Consider the following 24,280-nt stretch of genomic DNA (forward strand, 5'->3'; position numbering starts at 1 on the left):
ATGTATAAAAACTGGTTAAAGGAATCTTTTTTTTTTTTTTTTTTTAGTTTAGATGATTTCTGAATTATAATCTCTGAATTTGTGAAGCAAACAACGTTATTTCAGGTTAAAGGAAGAAGTAGCAGTCAAAAATGTTCATATGGTTCATGTCCAGATTAATTACAGCACTGGTGTTTATGTTACAAAATGAATTTCTTTGTACTCGCTGCTTTACAGTAGGTTTTAAGGTATCAGACCTTTGCTGCATGTTGTTCCACCTCTCTCTCTCTCTACTCTCATGTCTCAGCGTCATCTCACTGCTGCTGAGACAAATGTATCCTCCCAAATGGAATTAGCGTGTGAGCTTTGATAGAAAGCATCACAGCGCTACTGTCTTGTGCAGGCAACACCAAACAAGCAGTGAAGGAAAAGGTAGCAAGATTACAATCATTCCCAAGGCTGTAATTAAGGCCCATTGATTAGTTGACCCAGAAGATTGACTGGAATCACTTAAGACTTAGAGGCAGCTAACAGGATAATTATCAACTGAGGGTTGGTCTTCTTTAAAATCTGAAACAGAAATGAAGGGTTCGGAGTTCTCAGAGAGTACTACAGTACAAAGCAGGTGAACTTACACAATATGAGCTAGGTTGAGAGGTTTGTCTGGCATGTCAGGGAACATGGGATGAAGAGGCTCTCTGCTGGATGCACAGCTCAGTGATTTACTGAGTGCATGGGATAACTTCTTAGCAGGGGATTTCTGGAGAGAAAAAGCAAGGTACCAACTCTTAAAACTTGTTTTGGAAACAGTAGCATCATGGGTGTAAATGCAGCGCTGTCACCTGCATCAGCATTCTCATATTGTGGTGAAGCAGAGCGAGAATAGCGACAATCACTGGTCCAGTGAAGACACACCTCCCTTAGCCCGCCCCCTCTCCTCCCCTCACCTTCCCTTACCCATGATGTATACTCCTTCATTTGGTGCTGGTTGCTATGGGAACCGTTGGCATGCCCCCTCCAGAAGCAGTCCTGACAGAGCTGGTAATTATGACATTGCTGGCAGCGGTAGCGGAAGCCCATCATACTCTCAGTACTGCAGTAGGAGCACTCGACCGGGTGAAAGACTGCGGGGGGGGGGGGGGGTGCACACACAGATGCACAAACACACACATTAACAGATGTGGCAATAAACCCAGATATTTTGCACATTGCTGCTAGTGGAGGATTAATTCTACTAATTCAAGAACAGATGTGCTGGGGATTTTGAGTCTGTTTCAATGACAAGATTGCTTTTATTATATTGCATAAAGACTAGCATGCTTAAAAGTGTGTTTCTTTTGCTCACATGGAGGTAGCTTGTGATGATGAGAGCATTACAAATGCATGCACGAGCGCGCGCACACACACACACACACACACACACATACACACACACACACACACACACAGGGTGTGAGGTCTCTGTGGGTCATCCTCAGTGGAGGCGTGTGTGTTTCCTTGACTGGTTGTGTATGTGGTGACTCAAGATTATGATGCCAAGCAGAACTTTACATCCTCACAGCCTGCTGGTTTTCTCATTTATAAATATTCGGTGTAGCGTCCTACCGTTTTCTACGTTGGCGAGCCGATGCATGAGCGGTAACCACACCAGACACTGAGGGGGCGGGTCTGACATCAATGTGTCGAGGAATGTGTTGAGGGAGACCTTTTTCTGTTCAGTGAGATTCAAGAAGAAACAATCACACAACGCCAATATATAAATATTATCATACTTTGTGGTTAATGAGCCCTCACCTGCTGTGTAAAGCAGCTTCTTGCAGCTTGTTCAGTGTAACCGAAAGATGGCCCCTCAAACACAGCCATCGGTAATTTGAGAGCCTCCCTCAGAAATTGGTCAAACTGTGAATGCACCATTATGCCAGAGGAATCTGATATCTGTGAAAAAATATCTAGGAACAACAAGAGGGGAGACATTATACAAATCAATCAAACTAATTGTCAGTTAACACCACAGTTGGCAAATTACAGCATTACACAATACAATTATCCCACTAATTTGCAAAAACAAATTAAAGTAAAGCAGTTATTCCAATCAATTTTTACAATGCATCAGCAACATACACCTCCCTTTTGCCTTCACGAGCCACTGCTACTACAGATTTTGTAGATGATGTAATATCAGATAATTCATAATGACTTTTCCAAGCTGTAGAGAGTCAAGGAGGAAGTGCTTCCTCCTCACAGACTCATCAGACAATAGACACTAATAAGTATTCATTCCAAAACAGTACATATGAACTTTATAATACACTTAGCTAATTTATTATGGGTGAAATTGGTGCTTTTATTTACAATTTTCTTTTTCAAAAGCCTCAAAAAAGAGTTGTTGTGTTACTTACATCTTAATTTATCTATAATTTTCCCTCCACAGATGGTTGCTAGGGCCACCTTCACAACAAAGACAGATAACTTGCCATGGCCGTCCCTGCAAGGAGCAAATACATTTGACATTATAATCACGGATTCTTTTTAGGGGAGCAGCCACATGCGTACTTGTGCTAAAGGGATTCATTTTACTTAAAAAGGTACAACCTTTTAAAGGCGAACTTGAATAACAGTTATTAACGTCTAAAAATGTTTAGAGTGACCTTCATACAAACGTTGCACTCTACTTGAGCTTGTTGTGACATTATTGAGGTAAATAGGCTGTATTTTCACTCTGCATAGACAGAAACCTCACATTTCACACTGCATTAGCTCTCGTCAAAGCCTCAAACGTGTGACGTGTGACTCACGGGTCATAGGCTGCCAGCAGGAAGTTGAGCAGCAGGCTGATGGAGTGTTCCACATTGATTTGATGCGTGGTTGGCATACGCTTGTTGAGCTGGTAAAAAATGGTGGACAACACCACTTCGAGACGAGCCACTGTGAGCTCAGCTTTGAGGTCCATGGAGTTGAGGCCGTTCTCTCGGAAAGCCTCGATGACGTTCCAAATGTCAACCAAATGTACTGGAGAGTAAACAGAAAAGCAGGGTATAAACAGTATAAAAACATGAGGAGAGTCATGACAGAACACTGCCTCATACTCACAGTTGCATTTCTTCTGCACAAATCTGAGTTTGCAGGCCGTCCTGTATGTCGATAATCGTATGGAATCCAAGTCTTGAGCCCCTGAGGAAGAATTATTCAGGTGACGACATCAGATATTACACAAATATTTGATTGTTTACAGAGAAATATGAAGTGGAAGTGTATGGTGGCTCAAAGTGTTCAATAGTTAAGATTAGCAAACCAAGACAAGCAAACAAGAACCTCTTCCTCAAGGGAACGGCTGATTACTACAAATCACACCCATCAGTGACTTTGGGTGTGTATTTCCAGTATCATATCAATTAATGTAAAATCTAGTTGACTAATATGACAAAGATATATCATAATTCTTCAACAATCAACTACAACTTTAAGGATACAAAGTATAGGTTGATTGCATTTTTATTTTATTTCAGTGTTTTTATTTCAAATCATTTTTTTGCTGTGTCTGTTTGGTTTGCTTAAAATGTTACGAAGACAAATCGGCACGCATGCAGTTTCTACAAATACCACCGGTGTTCAATTTTTACAGTGTTAAGCATTTCCTTTAATGCAGCGTTCCATCAACAGCACTCTAAAACACTGAATGTCCACATATCATACCCTATTTAATGAAAACCTGTTTGGTATAGAATACGAAAAAAGGTAAAAACATGGAATATATTACAGGAAATAAAGACAAACTTTAGAAAATTAGGAGCTGTGCTTAGTATTTCAATAATGGTTTCATGTCATTTCATCATGACAAATCACTATTTTGATACCAATCTATCACTGAACACTTTGTGTCACCATCGAGTGTCCCTTCACTTTGGATAAATTGTGAGGGAGCACAAGGTCATATTGCAAGCACATTCTATCAGCGTTTACCATCAATCTGCATGGAACTAGTAGAAATATTTGATCTTCATTATATTTGCTTTACACAGAATGTTACAAGGAGACTCTTTTATGGTCAATGAGTACAACCGTCCAGCATAAATCTCGTTTAAGATGTGACCCTGAGGACTTACTCATCTCGACATACAGATGCCTTCTATCTGCCATGTTGTCGCCGCTCCCCCCGCAGTCTTCAATCATTCTGATCAGGAGGAGAGAAAGTCTCGTCAGAGCCTGAGCACATGTCGATTTAGCAATAAAGCTTTCAATTAAAGCAACTTCAGTTCCAGAAACAACAATAAAACTTAATGATTACTGTGTTTACCACAACTATTAACCACTTTGTTGACAAAACTGCCTTTAATATGAATACAGTATGACCATTCAGTAAAGCAGCAACTTACTTATATACTGTCTTTAAACTGAAAATTATCATTATTTTCACACACAAATATGATCACTCTTTGTGGGCCATCTTCCCCAGAGTCAGACAAGGATACCCTTCTCTCCCCTGTGCTTATTTAGATCCACAGATACCAGTTAACTGCTAGATAGCCGAGCACAATGAATGTCAGTGGTTGGAAAGTGTAAGCACACCTCAGTCACAGTGTGGTATTTGTTTACTTGTTTGATCCAGGTAGACAATGAAACAGAATTATTGTATTAACTGAAATGTAAAAACAACCTTTTCTTTTCTTTTATTCAATCCTGTTTGGGGAAATAGCTGAGATAGAGTGGCAGTTGCAAAGCTGCAGTTTGACCACACCTCGTCCTGGTTGAGTTTAGCAAATGGTGAACTTGTCACTAAATGAGAATAGCTGGACCAAACTGTGGCTCAATCCAACTGCCAGGTACAAAGACATCTTTTTCCCTACCTGCCTTCTGGGCAGACATGCCCTCCTCTGCCTCTAAGTGGCTGGTGGAGACCTGCCCTACTCTGTTTCTTATTGGCTAGTGTTCTTTGCTTTCCAAGTGTCTTGTGATTTGATGCTTGCCTCACACTCACCCAGGCATCCGTTGAGAGCATTGCTATGTGAGAAGTGCCACACATGATCGGCTAAAGCTCATACAGTCATAGAATTGTAGCTTAGGTAGTTTTTACTCTTCTTGAACAACGCTCACACATTTCTTCTGCATCTGAAATTATTTCCAATTTTGTGAATCATGCAGTAAATTGGTGTCAGTCCACACCATCAGAAAAACACAGTAAGAGAAACATGAGGGAGATAGACTTTAACCATTAGCTGCTCAAATTTATGTGCATATCCTACAGTAGATACATTTCATAATTCAAATTATTGATTTTTTTCATCAATGTGGACTATGGTCAAAGCAGTGTAGGTTTGCAGTGTCTGAAATTCTTATGTCGAAGTCCTTCAATGTAACTTGCTTTTAAGTTACAGAAGCAAGTAAACACAAACAACAGTGATGTGCACATCAAATATTCAGATATCACCTTGGCTACTCTGAGGAAATGTTTAACAAGCGATTGACACAGGGCACATCTATCTTCACTGTACTCAGCTCCATTGTTTGAAATAAGGTTCAAGTTAGCTAGCTATAACTGTTGAAGCTTTAGTGGATCATCTCTGGCGCTTCTCACTTAGCAACACTGGCAGTGGACACCAAGGCAACTAGAACAAGGCAGAGCTATCAATCACAAGACCCCTGGAAGGGAACAAGTATTGGCCAATCAGAAGCAGCGCAGGGAGGGTGTTTACCAGCAATTAGAGAGGCAGAGTAGGATGTGTGTGCCCAGGATGCGAGTAGAAAAGCAATAACATGTTACAAAGATGTAAGTCAGTCTTCAGGTTTTTTTTCTTCTCTCACAAATCCCCATGCACTTGTATGCTGACAATATTCTGCATGTTGTTATCATCAATATCTCCAGTATGTTCTGTATGAAAAAAACTACTTCCATCATGATTTCAGAATTTTAGCACTGACTTGTTGTCATTGTATTGCTTGAAGTCACATCTTTACCCAAAAGTAGTAGTGTTTAATAATTAATACATCTACAATGTACAGATTAGGATAAAACAGGGGGACACCAGGGGCCCATAGTTTATATTTGCCCCAAGACACCACAGCAGTTTCATCCATCCCTGGTAAAGTTGTCCTGACCAAACAAATTCTCTTCAATGCATTTTCAAATTGAATGCTACCCACGACACCGCGTATCACAAATATGTGTGTGTGGGGAAAACTTTAGTAAGACAAGGACAAGACTTTCAAAGGGGCAGCGGGAGCAGCAGAGAGAATGCTTGCACCATGCCTCACTGCACACTGTCCGAGGCAATCTAATACACCTAGTCATGTGGTTTGTTGCCATGGCAGCAAAGATCCTAGCCACTGCGATTGTAAAAACATAGTGCTAGTCACCCCCCTTCACCTCCCTATGCCTGACACCTCCTACTGCAGACAAGAAAAGTTTGGTGAGAAAGGTTTTGTTAACTAGTGAATATCTGTTATGAGTCGAGGCCCGGTGGGGATGGTGATTACACAGTGGCACTTCTCTTCTTGAGCGAGTGGCTCAAAACTCCTTTTTCTGCAAGCTAATCATTCAGGCACAATATTCCAAATTACTTTTACAGTAATTAGTATGATGCAGCAGAGGCCTACGGTGCAGAATTCAACTAAAATCAAGAAGCACACAATGGTATGTTTTCTGACCTGCTCCCTTTCCCCTAATTCTAGTTAGTGCATCCACTCAGTTATGGAGCTTTGAAACCAGTTTAAGAGCGAAAACATTAGGGTATAAATTTAACTGAGCTTTACATAAACAATAACAGCAGCCAGTAGTGGGTCAATTCTGGCTGTCTTCTTCCAGTGTCAGCTGACAGCGACCCAGATTATCTCTGTATGAGTCAGAGTGAGTCCAGATGTGGAAGCTGCACATCAATAATTTGGTAGTACAGCCATCACTGGGTCAATATTGACCCAGTAATAACACAAATAGGCCCACTTAAGTCAGATCTGACAATCATGCTTCATATGAGCCGGATGGACCTGGGCATATATTGACCCGGAAGTGAGCCGGATTTAATTTTTCCCATCCCATTCTAACCGTTCAATGTTTTATGACACATTCACACTCACCCTTTCACACACACGTTTGCTTGTCAGGTACAGTGTTCAGCTCAAAGACACTTAAACATGATCAGAAACTTTCCTACGACCCAACAAGCCGCTTGACTTCCTGAGCCATACCACTAAAACAGAAACAATCATATCCAATGAACTCTTGCATCTAAATCATGACAAGACTGAGCATAATCTAAATACAAGTTTAAGAAAATCCTCTCAAATATGGGATTTATTAAATTTCTGATATATTGATATGCAGCCATTCCCATGACAACACAAAGATTGATAAATTATCTGAGGCAGAGATGAATGAATTTACAGAGGTTAATCACTGTTTTGGATGTATACACAGCAAAGTCAGGCCACTGCCAGCAGCTAGTAGTTCAATGTCATCTTAACCATGAGGCCATTCATCATTCTTAGTGAGTGAATGTAAAAAGTGTACAAATATATGCAATTCCACAGATTAACACTGATATCCAGTCCACATCAGAAGCAAACATATCCTGAGTGCCAGCTACGTGACCTTGTGCGGTCTGTTTTTCAGTCTCGGAAATAACTTAGTTTGATACAATCTGTTGCGAGAGCAGATATTAAAGTCAGCACAGCCTATACAAATGGTAAGACGGGTGAAGAGAGTGAGATGATCAACATACCTTTCATAAAGCACCATGGCTGTAGTCCTTTTCCTCGCCTGCCCCGAGTTATCGCAAGCCTTTCTTTTGAAAACAACTGTACACAACACAGACTTCCTTCCAACTGGGAAACAACAACAAAAACCCAAATAGATGGAGCACACTGAAGATATGTGGAATCAGAGACTGTCTACGAGGACACAGCTTGTACTGCCTCTATCTTTAACTACAAATGAGAAGGCTCCACATTCTTGCGCAGCTTTGCCTGCTCTCTAGTTGCAGACCCCAAACCTCATTCCTGGCACCTGCCCAGCAAACATAACTCTTTCTCTGTGGCACTGTCACTCTGGCGGCATTAGAAAATAACTACCCTTAGAGGAGTAAATCATTACTGTATCCACAGAGGCTGCACGGGCTAAGTCCGACCATAACACAAGCAAGGAGTTCCCTGTCGACCAGATACACAACTGTACTTCATAAGAGGGATGTAAAAAAACAACAACCCTGATAAGTCAGTTATTTACATTACAAGTCTATTTCTGTTGCAGCTGGAGAAACCGTGAAGGACAGTGCTGTTAATACTTGGAAAACATTGTCATGCAACATTTCCATACACAAGCGCTTGCTAGAATTACAGTCCACTCTGTGTTTCCATCGCAGCTGTTACTGCTGATTGGCCAGAGTTATTTTTACATCACGATACTATAAACTACACTGGCATTCAAATCCCATCCTCTCACGCGAATAAAAGAACTTGCACCACTGACTTCATCAGAAAAGCCACAGACGCTTAAGGTAGTGAAACAGCTTTCTCTTCCTGTATGGTACCAGCCAGCAATGTCTGCTGGCTAGAGGGTCTTCAGCTCACCATCACCAAAGGCATGATCACCATGGTTGCCACTAGAAAAAGGCCAAAACTTTGGGATCCGTGTGTTAAATGAGAGACATTTCTGATAGTCGAGTGTTTATAACTTATTTGCTCCAAAACTATAGAGGCTATTAAGGTGGAATGAATTAAACACCATCTGGGATAAGTGGAACTACAGCAGTGGTTGCCTGTTTAAATAAGTGATGTGATAGCAAAGAGGAATTACATTAAACGAAGACGTAGCCTGGGCATAGCCATTAAAAAGGAGCCACCATAGCCAGAATGGCAAAAGGTAAAAGGGCAGCGAGACAGGCAACAGGCACCTGAGGGTGCATGCTGAGCTCAGACATCAGAGAGAGAGGCACCTGTGTGGACGAGACAAATGTTGCAGGAATAGGCACAAACGAGCTCTTTCCTCTCTTTCGTTTTTTACTAGCATCGCTGAAACTTGAACAGGCAACTCACTGCACCCAGAGTGACAAAGTAGGTTAAGGTCGCTCCTCTCCTGCTCGCCAGCCTCCAGCAGCTGCAGCAGCGCACTTGCACAGCACTTACCACGGTTTATTTCGAGGCATGTCTTGCAACATCACTGTTTTCCTTCCAGGAATCCGACGGCCGGCCGAGTCCCGCGATACGATCAGGGTTTCTTTGGAGGAGTACGCTGCTGCATCACTCCACGAAGCGGCCGTCGCTGCGCCGCTCTCCTGCAGAGCTTGTGTTGTGGAAATTTTCGGGCAGCGCACTGGCTGAGCAGAGCGTTTTTCCTCCAGTATGTGGCCTTTGCGATGACGTAATGCGGAATCTCTCCACTTGCGTCAGTGTACTTCGACTGCTAAAGTTTGACATATATACGTAAAAAAGAGGAAATAAAATACAAAAAAAAGCAGATTTGATCGTGCATTTGACAAGATGTATGTATATGCAAAGAGGCGGTCATTCCCTATTGTTTTTTCCTGTGGCTTTTGGAGGATGACGTCATGAACACAAGTTCTGCTTTTCGCAAATATTTTTCAGTGAACATAAATACGTAGTATTCTAACATATACAAGAACGTATTTTATGAATAAATCCCAACATTTATATATTTCAAACTACTTTAATTTTAAACTGTTCTTCATAGGCAGGCATAGATTTACTTGAAATCAGAATAAAGTAGAACATAGTATATTAGATAGATGGATTGACAGATCATTTTTTAAACTAAAGCAACAAGCATTTAATACTGAATGGGCGAGATTGTGGCTCAAAGACCAAGTGATTGAATTCGTTTGTAATTTTTTATTGTTATTATTGTTTATTCTAGTATCTCTTTTTTTTTCTTAAAAAAATTCAACCTTACTTCCCATGGCTGGCGCTGACACCCTTTTCACTGCTGCCTAACAACAATACAACCGTCACTACTGCTCTTGAATGTAACTCGGGCCCTGCAAGCCCAGCCCCTTGTTGCTTAGCAACCGCAGCAGAAGATTGACAGCAACTTCAATTGATTCACTCGGAGGGAACTTTTGACACACGACAACTTTTCCTCGGGAAGCAGCTTTTTTTTTTTTTTTTTTTGGGCCAAAGAACGAAACCTAACACAGCCAACAGCAAACGTTTACACATGTAAGTTGATAGCCATTTTTTCGCTTTTACTTTCAGCCATGACAACGACCCCCTCAGCTCATTAATTTGTTATTAGCTGAGTTAATTAAACGTAGCTAAGTGAGCAACATCCAGATAGCTGCAACTTTTTAAGCTAATGTTAGCTAACTTTGTTCGGGACATAAACGGCAGACGGTAAAAACTATGTTCTTTAAAGTGAACTTTAAATTTTATGTTACATGACTCAGTGTTTCAGAGTCGTGTTGAATGCACTTAACCTTTACACCCCCACAGGAAACCCGGTGATAATGCCTGACGTTGAACCCCTCCGGTTTCCATCGAGAGAAGGACGAGCTTCCGTTAATCAACAAGGTGAAAAATAAATTGCAGCTGTTGCATTACATTTAGAGTTTTATTAACCCAACCACCCACACCCACACACACACACACACACACACACACGATAAATACATTCAATCATGTTTAATTGTTTTGAATTCACGTCAATATGTAATATAATTGTCCACTTTGAAGGTAATTGGCTGTCAGACTCACATGAGGCTGCCAGTGGTACGATCCTGCACTGACTTACCATCTTCTTACCTCATTTTTGTGTGGATTATTCATCTGAAGCAACAGATGGCTGCCATTTTGGGTCTTGACTCAGTTTTTCCTCCACTCTGTCGTTTAGTAGTCTGATTCAGTTCACTTATTAGTCATTCTGCTAATTAACAAAGCATCATATGGTCAAGCTGTCATGGTAAGAAAAGTGTGAAAGGTTAGATTACTTGTGACCACTTATTTCTTACATGAGTTTTGCAGTGTTCATATTTAGGTCCATTTGACAGTGGCTCTGGGCAAAAAAAGTGCAATAACGTTCCATGTTAAAGGAATACACCAACAACAACATTTGGGAAATAATGTTATTTGTCATCCCCAGAGCCAGACAAGGGGATTGATTCCCTTCCGGCCTCTGTGATTGCATCAAGGAGCTGAGACCCAGGCCTGCTAGCTTAGCACTATAAATGGTAACGGGTGGGGAGTGTTAGGACACCACTGTCAAAATTCATCCTTTATATCAAGTTCAGGGTCCAGAATGAATCCTCCTCATCCCCTCTTGAAAAGTTGGCAGTTTGGTTTTTGAGGTGCTGGATGAAATCAGTACGCCCAGTCAAGAGAGTAGTTTGAAGTGTGTGTCTGATTCTTTAATTTCAATATCTCATCATTTTAAATTATTTTATGGTGAATGTTATGTGGAAACCTCATTATAAAATAATGCATGACAGAGGTAAGCTAACACTTCCCATCCACTGCCAGAGAGAAAGATATCTATGTTTTCATCTTGTTGTGGGGAGAAATGCAGCACTATTTTAACCAAAAATTGTAGTTTTCCTTGAACTACTTCAAACCTGTGATGCTATTAGAAAGCTCACAAGCAACACCAGACAGAAATGATGGCACTATTGGTTGGGAAGTATAACCATAACATCCATTTTTTAAGTTGCAGATACATTTTTGTCTTGTTCTCTTCAGTAATGTACATTCAGCTACATTTGTGAAAGGATTGATTATCCAGGGCTGGCTGCACACACACCAAGAGGAGTTGAGATTGTTTGGGCTCTGAGAAACACATTTCACCGATGGTTCTGCAGTCCCACCCTCCATTCCACCAGAGTGCTTCAGTGCACTGGAGGCGAGCGGGATGATGTTGCCCCCATCTCTCAGATCCCTCAGGTTCTGAAGTCAGAGTAAGGAAAAACTCACAGCTCTGAATTTGCCCTTTGGTCCTCCCAGTCTTGGCTTGCAGACTTGAGCTCAGTGGTGCAAATCTGCAAATGGCCGCTCGTGTGGAGCACAGATCTACGGATCCAGACTTTTCATGCCCACCAAACACGTGGAACTGTGTGGAGGCTGAACAGGGTGGTTTGCGTCGCAGTAGCCTGCTGTTAGCACTTATAACCATCCTACAGAGCTCAGTATTCATTTATTTATTTATTCACTTGCATAAATAAACCTTCAACATAATGAGCACTTCTCAGAAAGCATTGGTCTGGAAGGAGCTGAGAAATGGACACCTTTGCTGAAGCAAACATTCTCCAAACCATTGAAACAAATAAAGACATTGTCAGAGTCAGAACAGACCACCAGAAACTTTGGCTATTGTGGCCGTGAACAGTGTTTCTTGTATTCCACAATTTCAGCTGAATAAAAAAAACTCAAAGTAAGGTTCATGACATTAATGGAAATTACACGAAAAACTGTAATACTTGTGATGGAGTAGATCTCCCCCAATTCTCAGGTAAGAGTAGGCCTCACAGTCTAATCACTTCTATCTTGCGTGTTGTTGTGACTGCAGCCTGATACATAGTTTGATATTGTATAGTATAGGTGCACAATCATGTATATTTTAGTCTATGTGATCAGACTGAGTTTCTTAAATTTGTGTGTATTTTTGAAAGCATGCAACATTTAATTCTGACAGTTTAATTCCTTTTCTAAAGTTAACCTAAACAGAGCTACTGTGGTTTTAAGTAGCACCACAACACAGGTTTCAGATATGAAATAATAATTCAGAAATGTCATACACACCTTATTCTAAACTTATGCCTGCCCTCCGGGAGGAGGTGAAAGAATATCAGTAATTTAAGGACATCATATACTGTATATGAAGGGCATCATGCATGTACTGTATTTGAGTTGGCTAAAGATGAATATCATTAATAGATAAAGGATTTTTGGGGTAATTTTACTGTTTTTACTACTTTAGGAAACTAGTAAGAGTCAGAAGCCAACCAATATTCATGTGTTGGTTATCATCTTAAATTAATAGTCCAGCAATATTAGGTTCACTGCGAAAATATAACATGATAATAAGCCTTTTATATAAAGGGGTCTAGATAAGAAACTACAAGTAATGTAAGGAGGGGTAAGAAGAGGCCCACCATGTCTTGGTAATAGATTCAACTCATCTCAGATTCAAATATAAAATACTGTAATACAGAAATTTAAAAGAGAAAATCTATTGTAGCTGTAATTTTCTTTCTCTGTCAGTATCAGTGTAGGTTACTGTGATTACCTTGAATGTATCATATTAATATTTTACTATGTTCTGTTCTATGATAAAAACAAAACAGAACAAGCACTAAAACACTATTCCTCATTGGGGTTTGCATTACTTGTGCTTTTTACCCTTCTTTCAGCCAGATGGCGTCCTTTCACCACCTAGAATGCAACCCACGGGTTTGTCTTGAGATGTCAGTTGGCTGTGCTCTCTCAGCGTCTGTGCAATCAGACTCAAAGTGAAAGTAAAGAATCACAGAACCTCTTTCACAGCCAAATAACTTTTGTAATTACTTTTCAAAATAAAATGAATGAAGTAGAGTGAGTGTTTGTTCTAAATAAATCTGCTGTTTCCTAATTTTCACAGTGATGCTTCATTTGTGTGTTATTCTTATATTTCATGGGCTTTGTGCCATTATATAAAGGGAAACATTACTGGGAGGGTTAGCTTGTCTTCATTCTTGTGCACTAGTTTGTTTGATATTTGAAGTTGGATTTAACAAATCTCAAAATTGTGCATGTCTCAAGATGAAGCAGATCTTCAAACTGTCTGCTCTGGAAGACGTCGCACTTGTGCTTTGCTCAACAGCCCCTTACCAAGCGTCAACAGTGCTATTGAGCATATCCAGGAGCTGAGGAAGAAGGTGGAGGACTGGTGTCAACAGGTAATCTGCTGTCAGATGTCATCAAACCTGTGAGAGACTTGTACACAAATATCAAGATACGACTAAACAGCACATTCATTTTTTCACATGTCAGTCTGGAAAATATCAACGACAAACTGATCGGCATCGACACCATGAAACTTTAAGGTGAATTTTTCTCTTGTTTTCATTCACTTTTTCCCATGTTTATAGTCAATATGATGTAAAAACATGATGTTTTTCTAACAGATTTTACCCCAGAGATACTGAATCAGAGATGTCTACAAAGTTATTTGTTGAAGGCTTTGCAATCGGAACAAGAGGTGAACTTCTTTTTTTCTGATGACAATTTCTTGAATGATGGGGGCGTCACCGTTTGGAGGTAGTGTGGCCATCGAGCAACCAAAGGGTCACTGGTCACTTACCCCGGTGATCATGTTGAAGTATCCCAGAGCAAAATACTAAGCCCCTAATTGCTTCTGTTGACCCTGCAACGGACTGACCAGGGTGAACCCGCCTCTCGCCCGATGTCAGCTGAGATAGGCTCCATGTCTATGTTTACTTCTCTTTTTGTTAGGAAAATGTTCAGAGTTTTTATTTTTTGTTTGTTCTCAGAAGGTTCGTAAATATGGGATAACATTCTCTAAAAGCATTCTCTAAACGGTCTCAGAATGTTGCAGTTACAACGTTTTGTTTTTATAAACCGTGAACCTTATTTGACCATTATTTGAACTTACGTAACATTACTTAAATGTTAGATTAAACCATGTTTCAAACATCATCAGACCCTGTGGCTAGTGTCACCCAGTGTTATAGAAACAATCCCTGCTCACTTGGTGGATATATGATATTACTATAACTTCATTTTTGAGTTGAAAGTGATGATGTAGTACAATACAGCATGACAATGTTGTTAAGTTTTCCACTCTCTCTAGAAAGTTGTCCATTATCACCACTATTGAAGAAAATCAATGATGTCCTTGGAGAGGTTGTGTATCTGATTGAGAGGCTGGAGGCAGATCGGCAGTATGCAGAGGAAGCTCTTTGCAAAGAGAAGAGGAGAAAAAGATATTTGGAGAACAAAGTGGACAGTATTTCTCTGTTGAAGCAACAAGAGCATTCCGTTGTGATTCAAAAAGGTCAGTGCCTGTCTTGAAATATTGTGTTTCCGTCATCTTAAACTACAGTGAACAAACTTTTTCCTTTGTTTTTGAACATTATTGCTTTGTCTAGAGCACGAGGCTTGTATAAGAGACGTCTCAGAACTTAAGTGGCAGTTAAAACTTGAAAAAGAGAAACTAGTCCAAGTCCAGGAGAAAATGCAACATACGGAGATTTTGAACCAGCACTTGCATGAGGATATCAACTTCGCCAAAAAACAAATTCACATTGTGAAAGAAAACCTGGATCTCCAGAAAGGCATCATTAATGAAATCAACATTGCACAAGTGGAGGTATTTCAATTATTCTTGTTTCAGAAATGTTAGCACTGTCTTAATCCTTCAACAGAATAGCTGTTGATCATCAGTGAGAAATTCTATAATTTACTAAGCCATGTCGCAAAACTACTTGCAGACATTTATGTCACAAGATGAGTCCAAATACAAATATCCTGACATTTCATATAGATTTTTGCTTCTTTTTCATAACTTAAATCATGATTGATGGCCTTGAAAGTTAATGATCAAATTTCCCTCATCATTTGTAAAGCTACTGCTGGGTAAAATAAAGGGGTCAACCTTCAACAAGTCATTGTACCTTCATGGTCGCTTACTGAAAGCACCAGCCTGACTTTGCGTTGAACCTAATTTTTGTGCAAGTGGGATCTATAGGTGTTCATGTCCCTCTGACTGTCTGAAGGTTGCTCTAGAAGATCAGTTTTTTTTAAGTGACCCTGTCAAATCTGTCAAATCTACTCCATTGATTGCCCTCAAATGCTGGTATAGACATCCATGTTCTCCACACAGTGTATCGTATTGAGTTCAGCTGACACGCAGCCTCTCACTCCTACACTTCCCTGAGCTTGACATTTTGAATTTAAAGTGAAATTATTTGATGGATGGTTGCAATGAAATGTTTAAGATAAGCAAAGACATTCCCAACAGCTTCAGCTGTATTTTCTGGTTTCTACAAAGTTGCAATGGTTAGCATGCTAACATGTTTAAAACATTTCAAGTTTGATCTTAAGTGTGTCTTTTTGGCCTTAAATGTGATTTATCTATTTGGAAGTTTCTCTCACCTTAAATGTGTTTGAGATGAATGTGTGGGCTGCAAAACTACTATAGTAGTCGATGTCAACTGACCCAAATTTGCCCTTAAATTCAGCCACATTTCTTTTTGAACATTAAATTGTTCCTGTTGGAAATGAGTAAACTTATTTGAAAGTCATTTGGGGACTTAATTTTCCTTCAGGCACTTCAGCAGTAAAAGTGTTGAAGTAGGTCTTTACATTTTATTTGAAGTGATCTTGAAAGGGTCAGTTAAAAAAAAAAAACATGAACTTGATTGACATTAGCGTGATAGCTCGGTTTAAGCACTAACTCACAGCACATGTTGCATGTCTGTAGTTTCTCAGGTTTGTTTATTTACATTTCAGTAAGTTATTGGCTGGGTAGGTAAGTAAGTACCCAAGCTTACTAATCTCCAGGGTTAATAACTTGCCTTGGCCTTTCTGGATTTTCTATGCTCACTGCTGAAAAACAAATATAGAATTGTCCCTCTCTTTGTCTTCCAAGTTTTAGAACCAGTATATTTTACTATGATAAGGATGAGTATTGTCTTGATAGTAGTTTGATTAAAGTGTTCATGTAATTATTTCTGTGGAAAATAGTAAGCAAACAATTTCCCATTCTTTTTAGGCTCATGCACTTTACTCTAAGACACAAAATGATCTTATATTATTTGAGGAGGAGTTAAAAAAGATGGAAGTGGATGACAAAAATGAAAAGACATCAATGGAGCATGCACTATTGGATATGAAGAATCAACTGGCAAATCGATTGTAAGTTTAAATGCAGTAAAAACAAACAGGTTCATCTGGAAAGTGGAATCAACTCGATAAACGTACTGTCAAGATGGTGGGACATAATATGAATCTCCTGCCCTTGTGTTTTAGCACTTAATTGTGAGATTTTTTTTTTTCTAAAATATTCATGCAGGGGAATGACATAGAGTGCTCAAAGCACAAAGAAATTAACTTGAATTTTGTATGAAATGTGATTCATGGACTTATGTTTGTAATTGATATAAGAGGTAGTTTTAATTCACCAGCTTGCTTATTAAAAACTGTTTTTCCACTCCAGAGAAGACTTAAATCAGTTGAAAATGCTTGAGAAAAGTCTATGTGCTGAAATTGAGGATGCTGAACAAACAGTTGAGCTGACAAAAGAAAAGTGTGCAGCTATTAAGCAGCGTGTCCCTGAACTAAAAGAGCAGGAGAAAACAGAAAAGAACCAGGTAACTGAAACTGTCCATCTTAATACAGTTTCTCTAAAAAAAAAAAAGAAGCTACTTTTAATCACATATAAGGTGGTCAAATTAATTTTCTGCTTGTGTTACAGATTTCAGTATTGAAATGTCAAATTGAGGGTGAAATGCAAACAAATAAAAAACTGACAGAGAAACTAACTGGAGTGCATGAAGAGATCCAGAAAACCGTAAGTACAGTCACAATAGTAGGTATTTCGAGGATTAATACTAATTGGAACTAAGGCATCTACTATGTCTGCAATAACTTTTGAATCTTTGATGTCTTGTACATAACTGGTGCATCCACAAAGTGTCATACTGTATGTTTTTTGTCCACAGAAACTCACTGGAGAAGCTGAGGTTTCCTCCATGGAAGAGCAGCTCCGTGCTAAACGTGATGCTTTTGCAGCTCTCCGTAAAGAGAACATGGAGAATGAACTGAAGATTGAAGATTACAAATGGAAAATTTCAGAGAGGTGCAGCACAGTTTCAGTGCCAGAAGTATGAAGGAACAGTAAAGCTGTAGTGTGGAACATTTGTCACAATCATTTGACTGTTATTACAAACAACTGTCAAGATGTGCCTATATCATGGCCTACTTAGTCATTACTGTATTAACTGTAAAAAAAATTTGAAAAAAATAACTTAATGAGCTCGAAATCCCCACAAAATGACTCAATTCACTATCAGAATTTGATCCATTTGTCTCCAAGTGTAGAAGAGCTACTGTACACAATTCAGTTTTCCCCAACACATTAGCATAAGGCTAACCGGAAGTAGCTGTCGAGGCCAGCGTAAGTCCCTGGTGCTCTGCTCATAATGCATGCTCAGTATGCATCCTCCGGGCAGCACTGGAATGTCGCCACATACACAAACTCCATATACTGTGAAATGCAGAAAGATTTACCTGACGGCGATGAGCTTAATGAGCACAGAGTGATTTTTTTTTGGCGAAGGCTTGTACGTAAGGTACATTCATTTATATGAAAATATGACGCACTATAGCTTGAAACATCCTGGAGTTAATATAATTTACATAAGGATTGATACCATTAGTGTATTAACCGTGGCGTTACTGTATGATTTATTTTGCTAGTGAGAAAGCTGTGAAGCACATGCATGATGAGAGGGAGCAGATGCTCCAGAAAATCAGCGACAATGACAAGCAATGGGAAAAGGCCAGGGAGAAAGTGACCCATGTTGTAGCCTGGCACAGTGTCACCCGGGTTAAACTGGAGGAGCAGGAGCAGCTCACCTTCATGGAAGAACAGAGGGCCAAGGTCAGTGAAAACACACAGCATGTACCTCCTGCGTGTATCAAAAATCCTTGATAGAAGTGCTTTCTCCTCTGCTATTCAGTGCACTTTTTATGCTTTCCAGAAGGAAATCGAAAACCTCAGAAAAGATCTGGCGAGTCAGGTGATTGCCCTGGAACTACTGAAGGTATGAGGTGCTTTAGCTTGGAAGAAAAAAGATGATGTAGGTTGAACTCTCTAAAAATATATCACAGAATTTTTAATAGGTTTTCCAGTGTCTGTGTACTGCTTTGATTGTGTAATCTTATATAGCTGTGTTGTTATGAAGAGGTGAAGCTTCACAAAGCACAGTATCAATAAAATTTGAACATTATAGGTTGCATAAAGGTAGTATTAAATGCATGGCTGTATTCAATTGCATATTTTCTTTTACATTCCTACTCTTGTTACATTCCCTGGTATTGTTTTAAGACTAATGTGTGATGACACTATTTCCTTTTATATCAGGGTCAGTGTGCAAGTATCAGTGATGAGACGTTTCGACATCAAAGGAGCTCTGAGCTAGCCAATCAAAACCTCCAGAGTGAGTTTGAACATGCATCTGCAGCAACAAAATCTCTGGAGAACCGAATGGAGGTAAAAACAGTAAGCAACACTGACAAAAACAGTGTATGAAAAGATAGTATAATTTTTTGTAATTTTTATTGCTATAGACCATCAAGAAGTTGATAGAAAATATGGAAAAAATTGAGGCGGACCACAGGAACACATTAGCCAACTTTGAGAGAGAGAAAAAACGAAAGAGTGACCAACTGAGAACTGCTAAGGTAGGAAAGAAGAGGTTAAGTGTTCCTTAAAACAAATGTTTTGAGTCAATGAAACGTTTGCTGAGTCAGGTTTACTCTGTAAAGCTCATTGAGCACAAAGCATGTCACAGCTATTTATCATGTCTCTGTTTTTGTTGAATAAAATAATCTCTTGGTCTAAGTGAGGTTTGCCACCCTTTGTTTACAGGATTTACAGGCTGCCACTTCAAAGAGATATGACGACACTCTGGTTAGGATCAGTGACCTCATCAGGAAGTGCGAAGAATACAGAGATGCTTCAAATGAATTGAAAAAAAATGTTGCAAGCATGCCAGACATCATTGCAAAACTCCAGTAAGGATTGTTATTCTGAGAAAAAAATTACATACATTTGTTAAGATTAAACAACCTTTAATCAACTTTGGCCTAAAATAGAGCTTAAGATATTTTCATGTTTTATGGCTTGAAATACATTGATAAATAGTACACTTATAAATCTAAAAAAAAAAAATTGAAGATAAGGAAGCTATATGAGACTACAGATGTTGTCATGGAAACCTGATCACACCAAAAACAAAAGTGCGAAGCTCTGGTGAGGTTTGTTCATAGCATTACACTAAATTTTTAGATCATCTCAGAAATTATGTAACTATCATAAACTTCTATAGGCCGCAGTTTATTTTCTGCAATAATATGGAATCTAATGTAAAAATCTCAAAATCTTTTGTTTGAGGGAATCCCCGTTAATGCTAACTTCCAGGTTAGCCTTCAAAAATGTCATTCCTGCAGTACTCTATTACAGTAACAATATATTTCTAATATTTAAGTTTTATGTTAGAAGCATATGATCATTTTCTTCCTGTTTGATTTCTAGGAGAGCCTTTGGTGTAGTGAAATTAAGAGAGGAATCCGCTGCTCTCGTAATGAGCACCTTGCAGTCTGATATTAATACCTGCCTACACCGAACACAGCGATCCTTGCAGACACACAGTGCACATGTTACTGCACGGAAAAAGGAAATGGAGAACATTAAGGTAACAAAATGTTACAGTGACGTGAATCTCCCTGTAAGTACATGACATTTTGTGTCAAATACTGTGAAATCGGAAACAAGCTGTGGAAATACATCTCATTGTTTATTTGTTTGTGGATTAGTGTCAGCACATTGCTTGTTACAATACTTCCCTTAAGATGCAGAGAAAAGAGCTGTGTGCAATTAAAATTACAAGCCATGGTCAATCTTGTTTAAGTGCTTTTCCCACAAATGACAACTCACTGTTGTTATAGTCTTTTGTCTGGATGGATTTGATGATGCATGTCGTGGTGAGATGCCGTTCCTGTTTCGTTACCTGTAGGCCAGCATTTTCAATAGAAATTTGATGTATGCAAACAATCACTATGGGAAAGCATAGATTGTATTTCAAATGTGGGTCAAAAACAGGCTCCAGTAAAAAAAAAAAAAAAAAAAAAAGCTGTGCATCAAATGACATGTATTTGAACGTTCCTTTGTAAGAGAAACCCCTATTTATTGTAAGGTTTTCATCTGCAGGATTATCAGCCCCAGCCAGAGCCTCTTTGCTGATGGGGGTTTCACATGGCTTATCTAATGTGAAATCGCCATGTGGTATATAGTTTCATTAAACGGTGATCAAGAATGCATTAGTTCAAAACAAGAAAAGGCAATGGAGCTTAAGCCGCCATGCATCCAAGTGCAGCAACTTTAAAGAAGTTGTTGGCGTGAGACAATTTAAGAATTAGAAGTCTTCCTCGTAGACACACTCCCATTAGCCAGATAAAAGTTAGCCATGCAAAAAAGGGGTTTAGTCTTTTCACTTGACGAAATAAGATGATATAACAACAATACTCCTCACTAAATAAAAAGATCAGAAAGAGTCTGAAGTTCTAAGGAAATTGGTCACTTTAATCACCGAGACCAATATAAAGCACACATAATGCCTACATTAGCATAACATAATAAGCACGGTGATCATTCAGAAGTCACAGTGCATGAAGCAGAATGGTTGCAAATATGAGATTCCTTATAAAGATGCTGACCCTGTACTAAACTCCCTACATTCCTCCAGGTTCCACTGAAACCGATACAGGTTATGTTATTTAGATGGTAAGCAGTGGAAGCTTGTATGTGACTGTAAATACAACCTGCAGATTAACCATAAAGATACCAATATCAGGTAAATGTGAAGGTGAAATGAGTTGACTTGTTAGTTAAGCAGAGTCTGTGGTCATTCCTTATCATGCATGCATGTCGCGTTTTATCTTTCACATGCACCTATGTTTTGATTTGATCAGGACTTGTCATTTGGCGAGGACAAAGTAAACAATGCAAACTGCCGACGCTATCAGTTTCTTATGGGCAGTGAAGTGTAATTTGTTCCATTTACACATCACAACAGCATCAGATGGGCTTTGTCAGTGCTGCATGGAGTAATTAAACCTGAAATCAATAGCAGGCATTTGTCATGTTTACAGCCCCTCTTTCTGCTGGGTTAAACTCATCACTTTAGTGCTGTTCTGTTTTACTGCAGAGACACACTTCATTATGTCTGCAGGTAGAGTTGAGATATTCACCAGCCAGTACTTGGGAAACTATGTTCAAATGAGAAGGGGGGACATGGGGAGAGACACTACGCTGATTTGTTTGCTTGATTTCCCAGAAAAGTGTCCAGCTTAATATGGCTGCTATTTATTTTGCATTCATCAATAGCGCATGTTTACAAAATGCAGGCATTATGTATTGTATTGTTCACAAACTTAACAGATCAGTGTGTACAATTCTACCAAAATTATCCCAGAACGAGAATGCATACCTTCACCAAGGCAGACCTGTGGCCCCCTCACTCTGTTGTGCTGGGCCCCACTTAAAGTTGCAAGCAGTGATGAGCAGACCCTTATCTGGGGGGTCTATTCATTAGAACACTTTCAGTATACTGGTGACACTGTGGTGCAGATATGAGAGAACTTGAGGAAATCAGTTTAAGTTTACACTCGCAGGTCCTGCAGTCTCACTTGTCCGATATGATTTTTGCTGTATGGTGATCTTCACATGCAACCCTTATATTAAAGCTTATTCATTTTGTTTCCCTTTAAGCAGCTTTAAGTTGTTAAAATCTTTAATTCCACTCTGATAGTATCATATATAATTTGTATATGAGCTGCTCTTCACTCCAGATACAGTTTTTACACCGGATTGTGCATCCAAATACAAGATTGTATGGTTAAATCTGTCATACTCAATCCAGTTTCCTGTGGTAACATTTCCCCCAAATTCAACCAGACTCAAAACAAGCCTGCAGCTTCTTAAGAGGTTAAATGACATGTAATTATGTTTGTTGGGTAATGAAAACCCCACCATATTTACTGTAAATAAACCTTTTGCTTTCATGTGTGTGTAGGAAGCACTACACATAGCGCTAGAGGAGAACAAACAGCTGGCCAGCGAGTACCAGAGTCTGAAGAAAATCCTGATGGATGCCAAACAAGAGGCTGTGTGTGTTTTGAGCAAGAAAAGCCGCGCACATAAAACTTTTCATTTATACACACAGGTAGGTGTTTTTAAACCTGTTTTTATATGAAGTCTATTTCACCAACTTAACTTCAGTTTTTTTCTAATGTTATCATATGTACTGTGACTTATTGGTCTACTGTAAATATCCTAATATATGTTGATCAAAATTTTAACACCCCCCCCCCCCCCCCGAATTCTAAATTTAAACTCCTAGATTCTGATTTTATTCTGATAATTCTGGGGGGGGGGGGGGGGGGGGGGGTCAGAGCTTGGAGTTTGAAAATCGGTATTCTCATTATAATCTCAAGCTTTGTTTTTCCCCTTTTTTATCCCCTCCTCTTGAATTCTCCTTTTTAATGATGTGATAAAGGAATGCTAACTGTGTAGTTGACGATAAAAACAGTAACCTCTTCATTTTCTTGATTGTAGTTTTTATACATGGTCAGAAGTAAAATATTTTACTTTTGCAAATTTGCCTGTGCTTACTAGAGCAATTAGTCAGGGATCAGCTGCAACTCCAGTTTAGGATTCCAGCAATGTTTGTGCCGGGAGTGCTACAATAACACCAGAAGTCCCGACTAGTTGAGAGAGACGACGCAGCAGCATCTTACCATTTAATTTTTATAGTTTTTGACACTATTAAACTGGAATGGAATTACACATGACAGCCGTAACACCAGGAAGAAGCCACATTGCTTCTGAAACGAAAAGTACATTTTTTTTTCCCCAAAATGACTAATACCTTTACTTGTGCAATTCCTCATCTAACTACATGAATGTTATCAAGTGAAAAATGCATGCAAAAATAAAATCCTGTGGACAGGATTTTCCACGCTCATGATCAAAGCCTGATTTTCTTTTACTCCGGATTCAGCCTTCACCATTTTTGTTTGTTTCAACTCTGCACTCCTACAGCAGCAGCCTCTCCGCTTCTGTTTTACGCCTAAATTTAGATTTTATAACAAGCTTATATCAACAATGTAGATGAAGACCTAACAAATTTAATCTGATTTATACAGCAACACTCAAGTGCTCTCTTTCCTGTGTGAACTGTATAATTATTGTCCTTAAAATGCTTATAGTGTTTATCCCAGTTAGGTCCTCTCACAATGTGTTTGACCTTAATTGATTTGTTTATTATAGAGGGCACCATTGTTATAGTGTTATGGTCATCAGAGAGATCAAAGTATCACTACGTGTGTGTGAAATGCCTCACAGTCGGTGATGTGTTTGCAGAACCCATAATCTGGTTAATATTCATCTTAGAGATACAATCAAAACAATTCCCTCTATCTCAAAATTCCCTCAAAATACAACTGTGACAGAATAGAAAATACATATTTGTGCAGTTCAATTTCTCTGTACCCATAGCAAGCTGGTAATAAAGGTACAATATGA

General features: G+C 39.3%; 2 protein-coding genes across 7 annotated transcripts in view; one reads left to right on the forward strand and one right to left on the reverse strand.

Annotated features, from left to right (window-relative positions):
* The window catches only part of dtna (dystrobrevin, alpha), a 22,850-nt gene extending 12,434 nt beyond the window's left edge, over positions 1–10,416 (reverse strand). Inside the window, exons 1-10 of one of the 5 annotated variants that reach the window (XM_086203815.1) lie at positions 10,401–10,416; positions 9,094–9,370; positions 4,083–4,150; positions 3,070–3,150; positions 2,775–2,988; positions 2,379–2,464; positions 1,774–1,928; positions 1,585–1,690; positions 937–1,103; positions 615–739 (exon numbers count right to left, since the gene is read on the reverse strand). In XM_086203815.1, the coding sequence (XP_086059941.1) occupies positions 615–739; positions 937–1,103; positions 1,585–1,690; positions 1,774–1,928; positions 2,379–2,464; positions 2,775–2,988; positions 3,070–3,150; positions 4,083–4,149 (1,001 nt within the window). In that variant the 5' untranslated portion in view covers position 4,150; positions 9,094–9,370; positions 10,401–10,416. Of the gene's footprint in view, positions 1–614; positions 740–936; positions 1,104–1,584; positions 1,691–1,773; positions 1,929–2,378; positions 2,465–2,774; positions 2,989–3,069; positions 3,151–4,082; positions 4,151–7,691; positions 7,923–9,093; positions 9,382–10,400 lie in introns of those variants that run through there. The other 4 variants (XM_086203816.1, XM_086203814.1, XM_086203817.1 and 1 more) reach the window with 4 other exon arrangements.
* Positions 9,970–24,280, forward strand: part of ccdc178 (coiled-coil domain containing 178) — a 19,921-nt gene continuing 5,610 nt past the window's right edge. The window contains exons 1-19 of one of the 2 annotated variants that reach the window (XR_015115828.1): positions 9,970–10,143; positions 10,417–10,494; positions 13,711–13,847; positions 13,942–13,994; positions 14,076–14,149; positions 14,762–14,965; positions 15,060–15,280; positions 16,685–16,827; positions 17,129–17,282; positions 17,387–17,482; positions 17,634–17,770; positions 18,391–18,574; positions 18,675–18,737; positions 19,058–19,186; positions 19,264–19,377; positions 19,565–19,710; positions 20,231–20,390; positions 21,441–21,548; positions 22,770–22,906. Coding sequence is in view for 1 of the 2 variants with exons in the window: in XM_086203813.1 (XP_086059939.1) it covers positions 10,431–10,494; positions 13,711–13,847; positions 13,942–13,994; positions 14,076–14,149; positions 14,762–14,965; positions 15,060–15,280; positions 16,685–16,827; positions 17,129–17,282; positions 17,387–17,482; positions 17,634–17,770; positions 18,391–18,574; positions 18,675–18,737; positions 19,058–19,186; positions 19,264–19,377; positions 19,565–19,710; positions 20,231–20,390; positions 22,770–22,919 (2,229 nt within the window). In the remaining variant the exon portion in view is untranslated. Of the gene's footprint in view, positions 10,144–10,416; positions 10,495–13,710; positions 13,848–13,941; positions 13,995–14,075; positions 14,150–14,761; positions 14,966–15,059; positions 15,281–16,684; positions 16,828–17,128; positions 17,283–17,386; positions 17,483–17,633; positions 17,771–18,390; positions 18,575–18,674; positions 18,738–19,057; positions 19,187–19,263; positions 19,378–19,564; positions 19,711–20,230; positions 20,391–21,440; positions 21,549–22,769; positions 22,920–24,280 lie in introns of those variants that run through there. The other variant, XM_086203813.1, reaches the window with a different exon arrangement.

Source organism: Aulostomus chinensis, chromosome 5 (assembly GCF_037954235.1).
Source record: "Aulostomus chinensis isolate RoL2024-O1b breed Wild chromosome 5, RoL_Achi_v1.0, whole genome shotgun sequence".
NCBI lineage: Eukaryota > Metazoa > Chordata > Actinopteri > Syngnathiformes > Aulostomidae > Aulostomus > Aulostomus chinensis.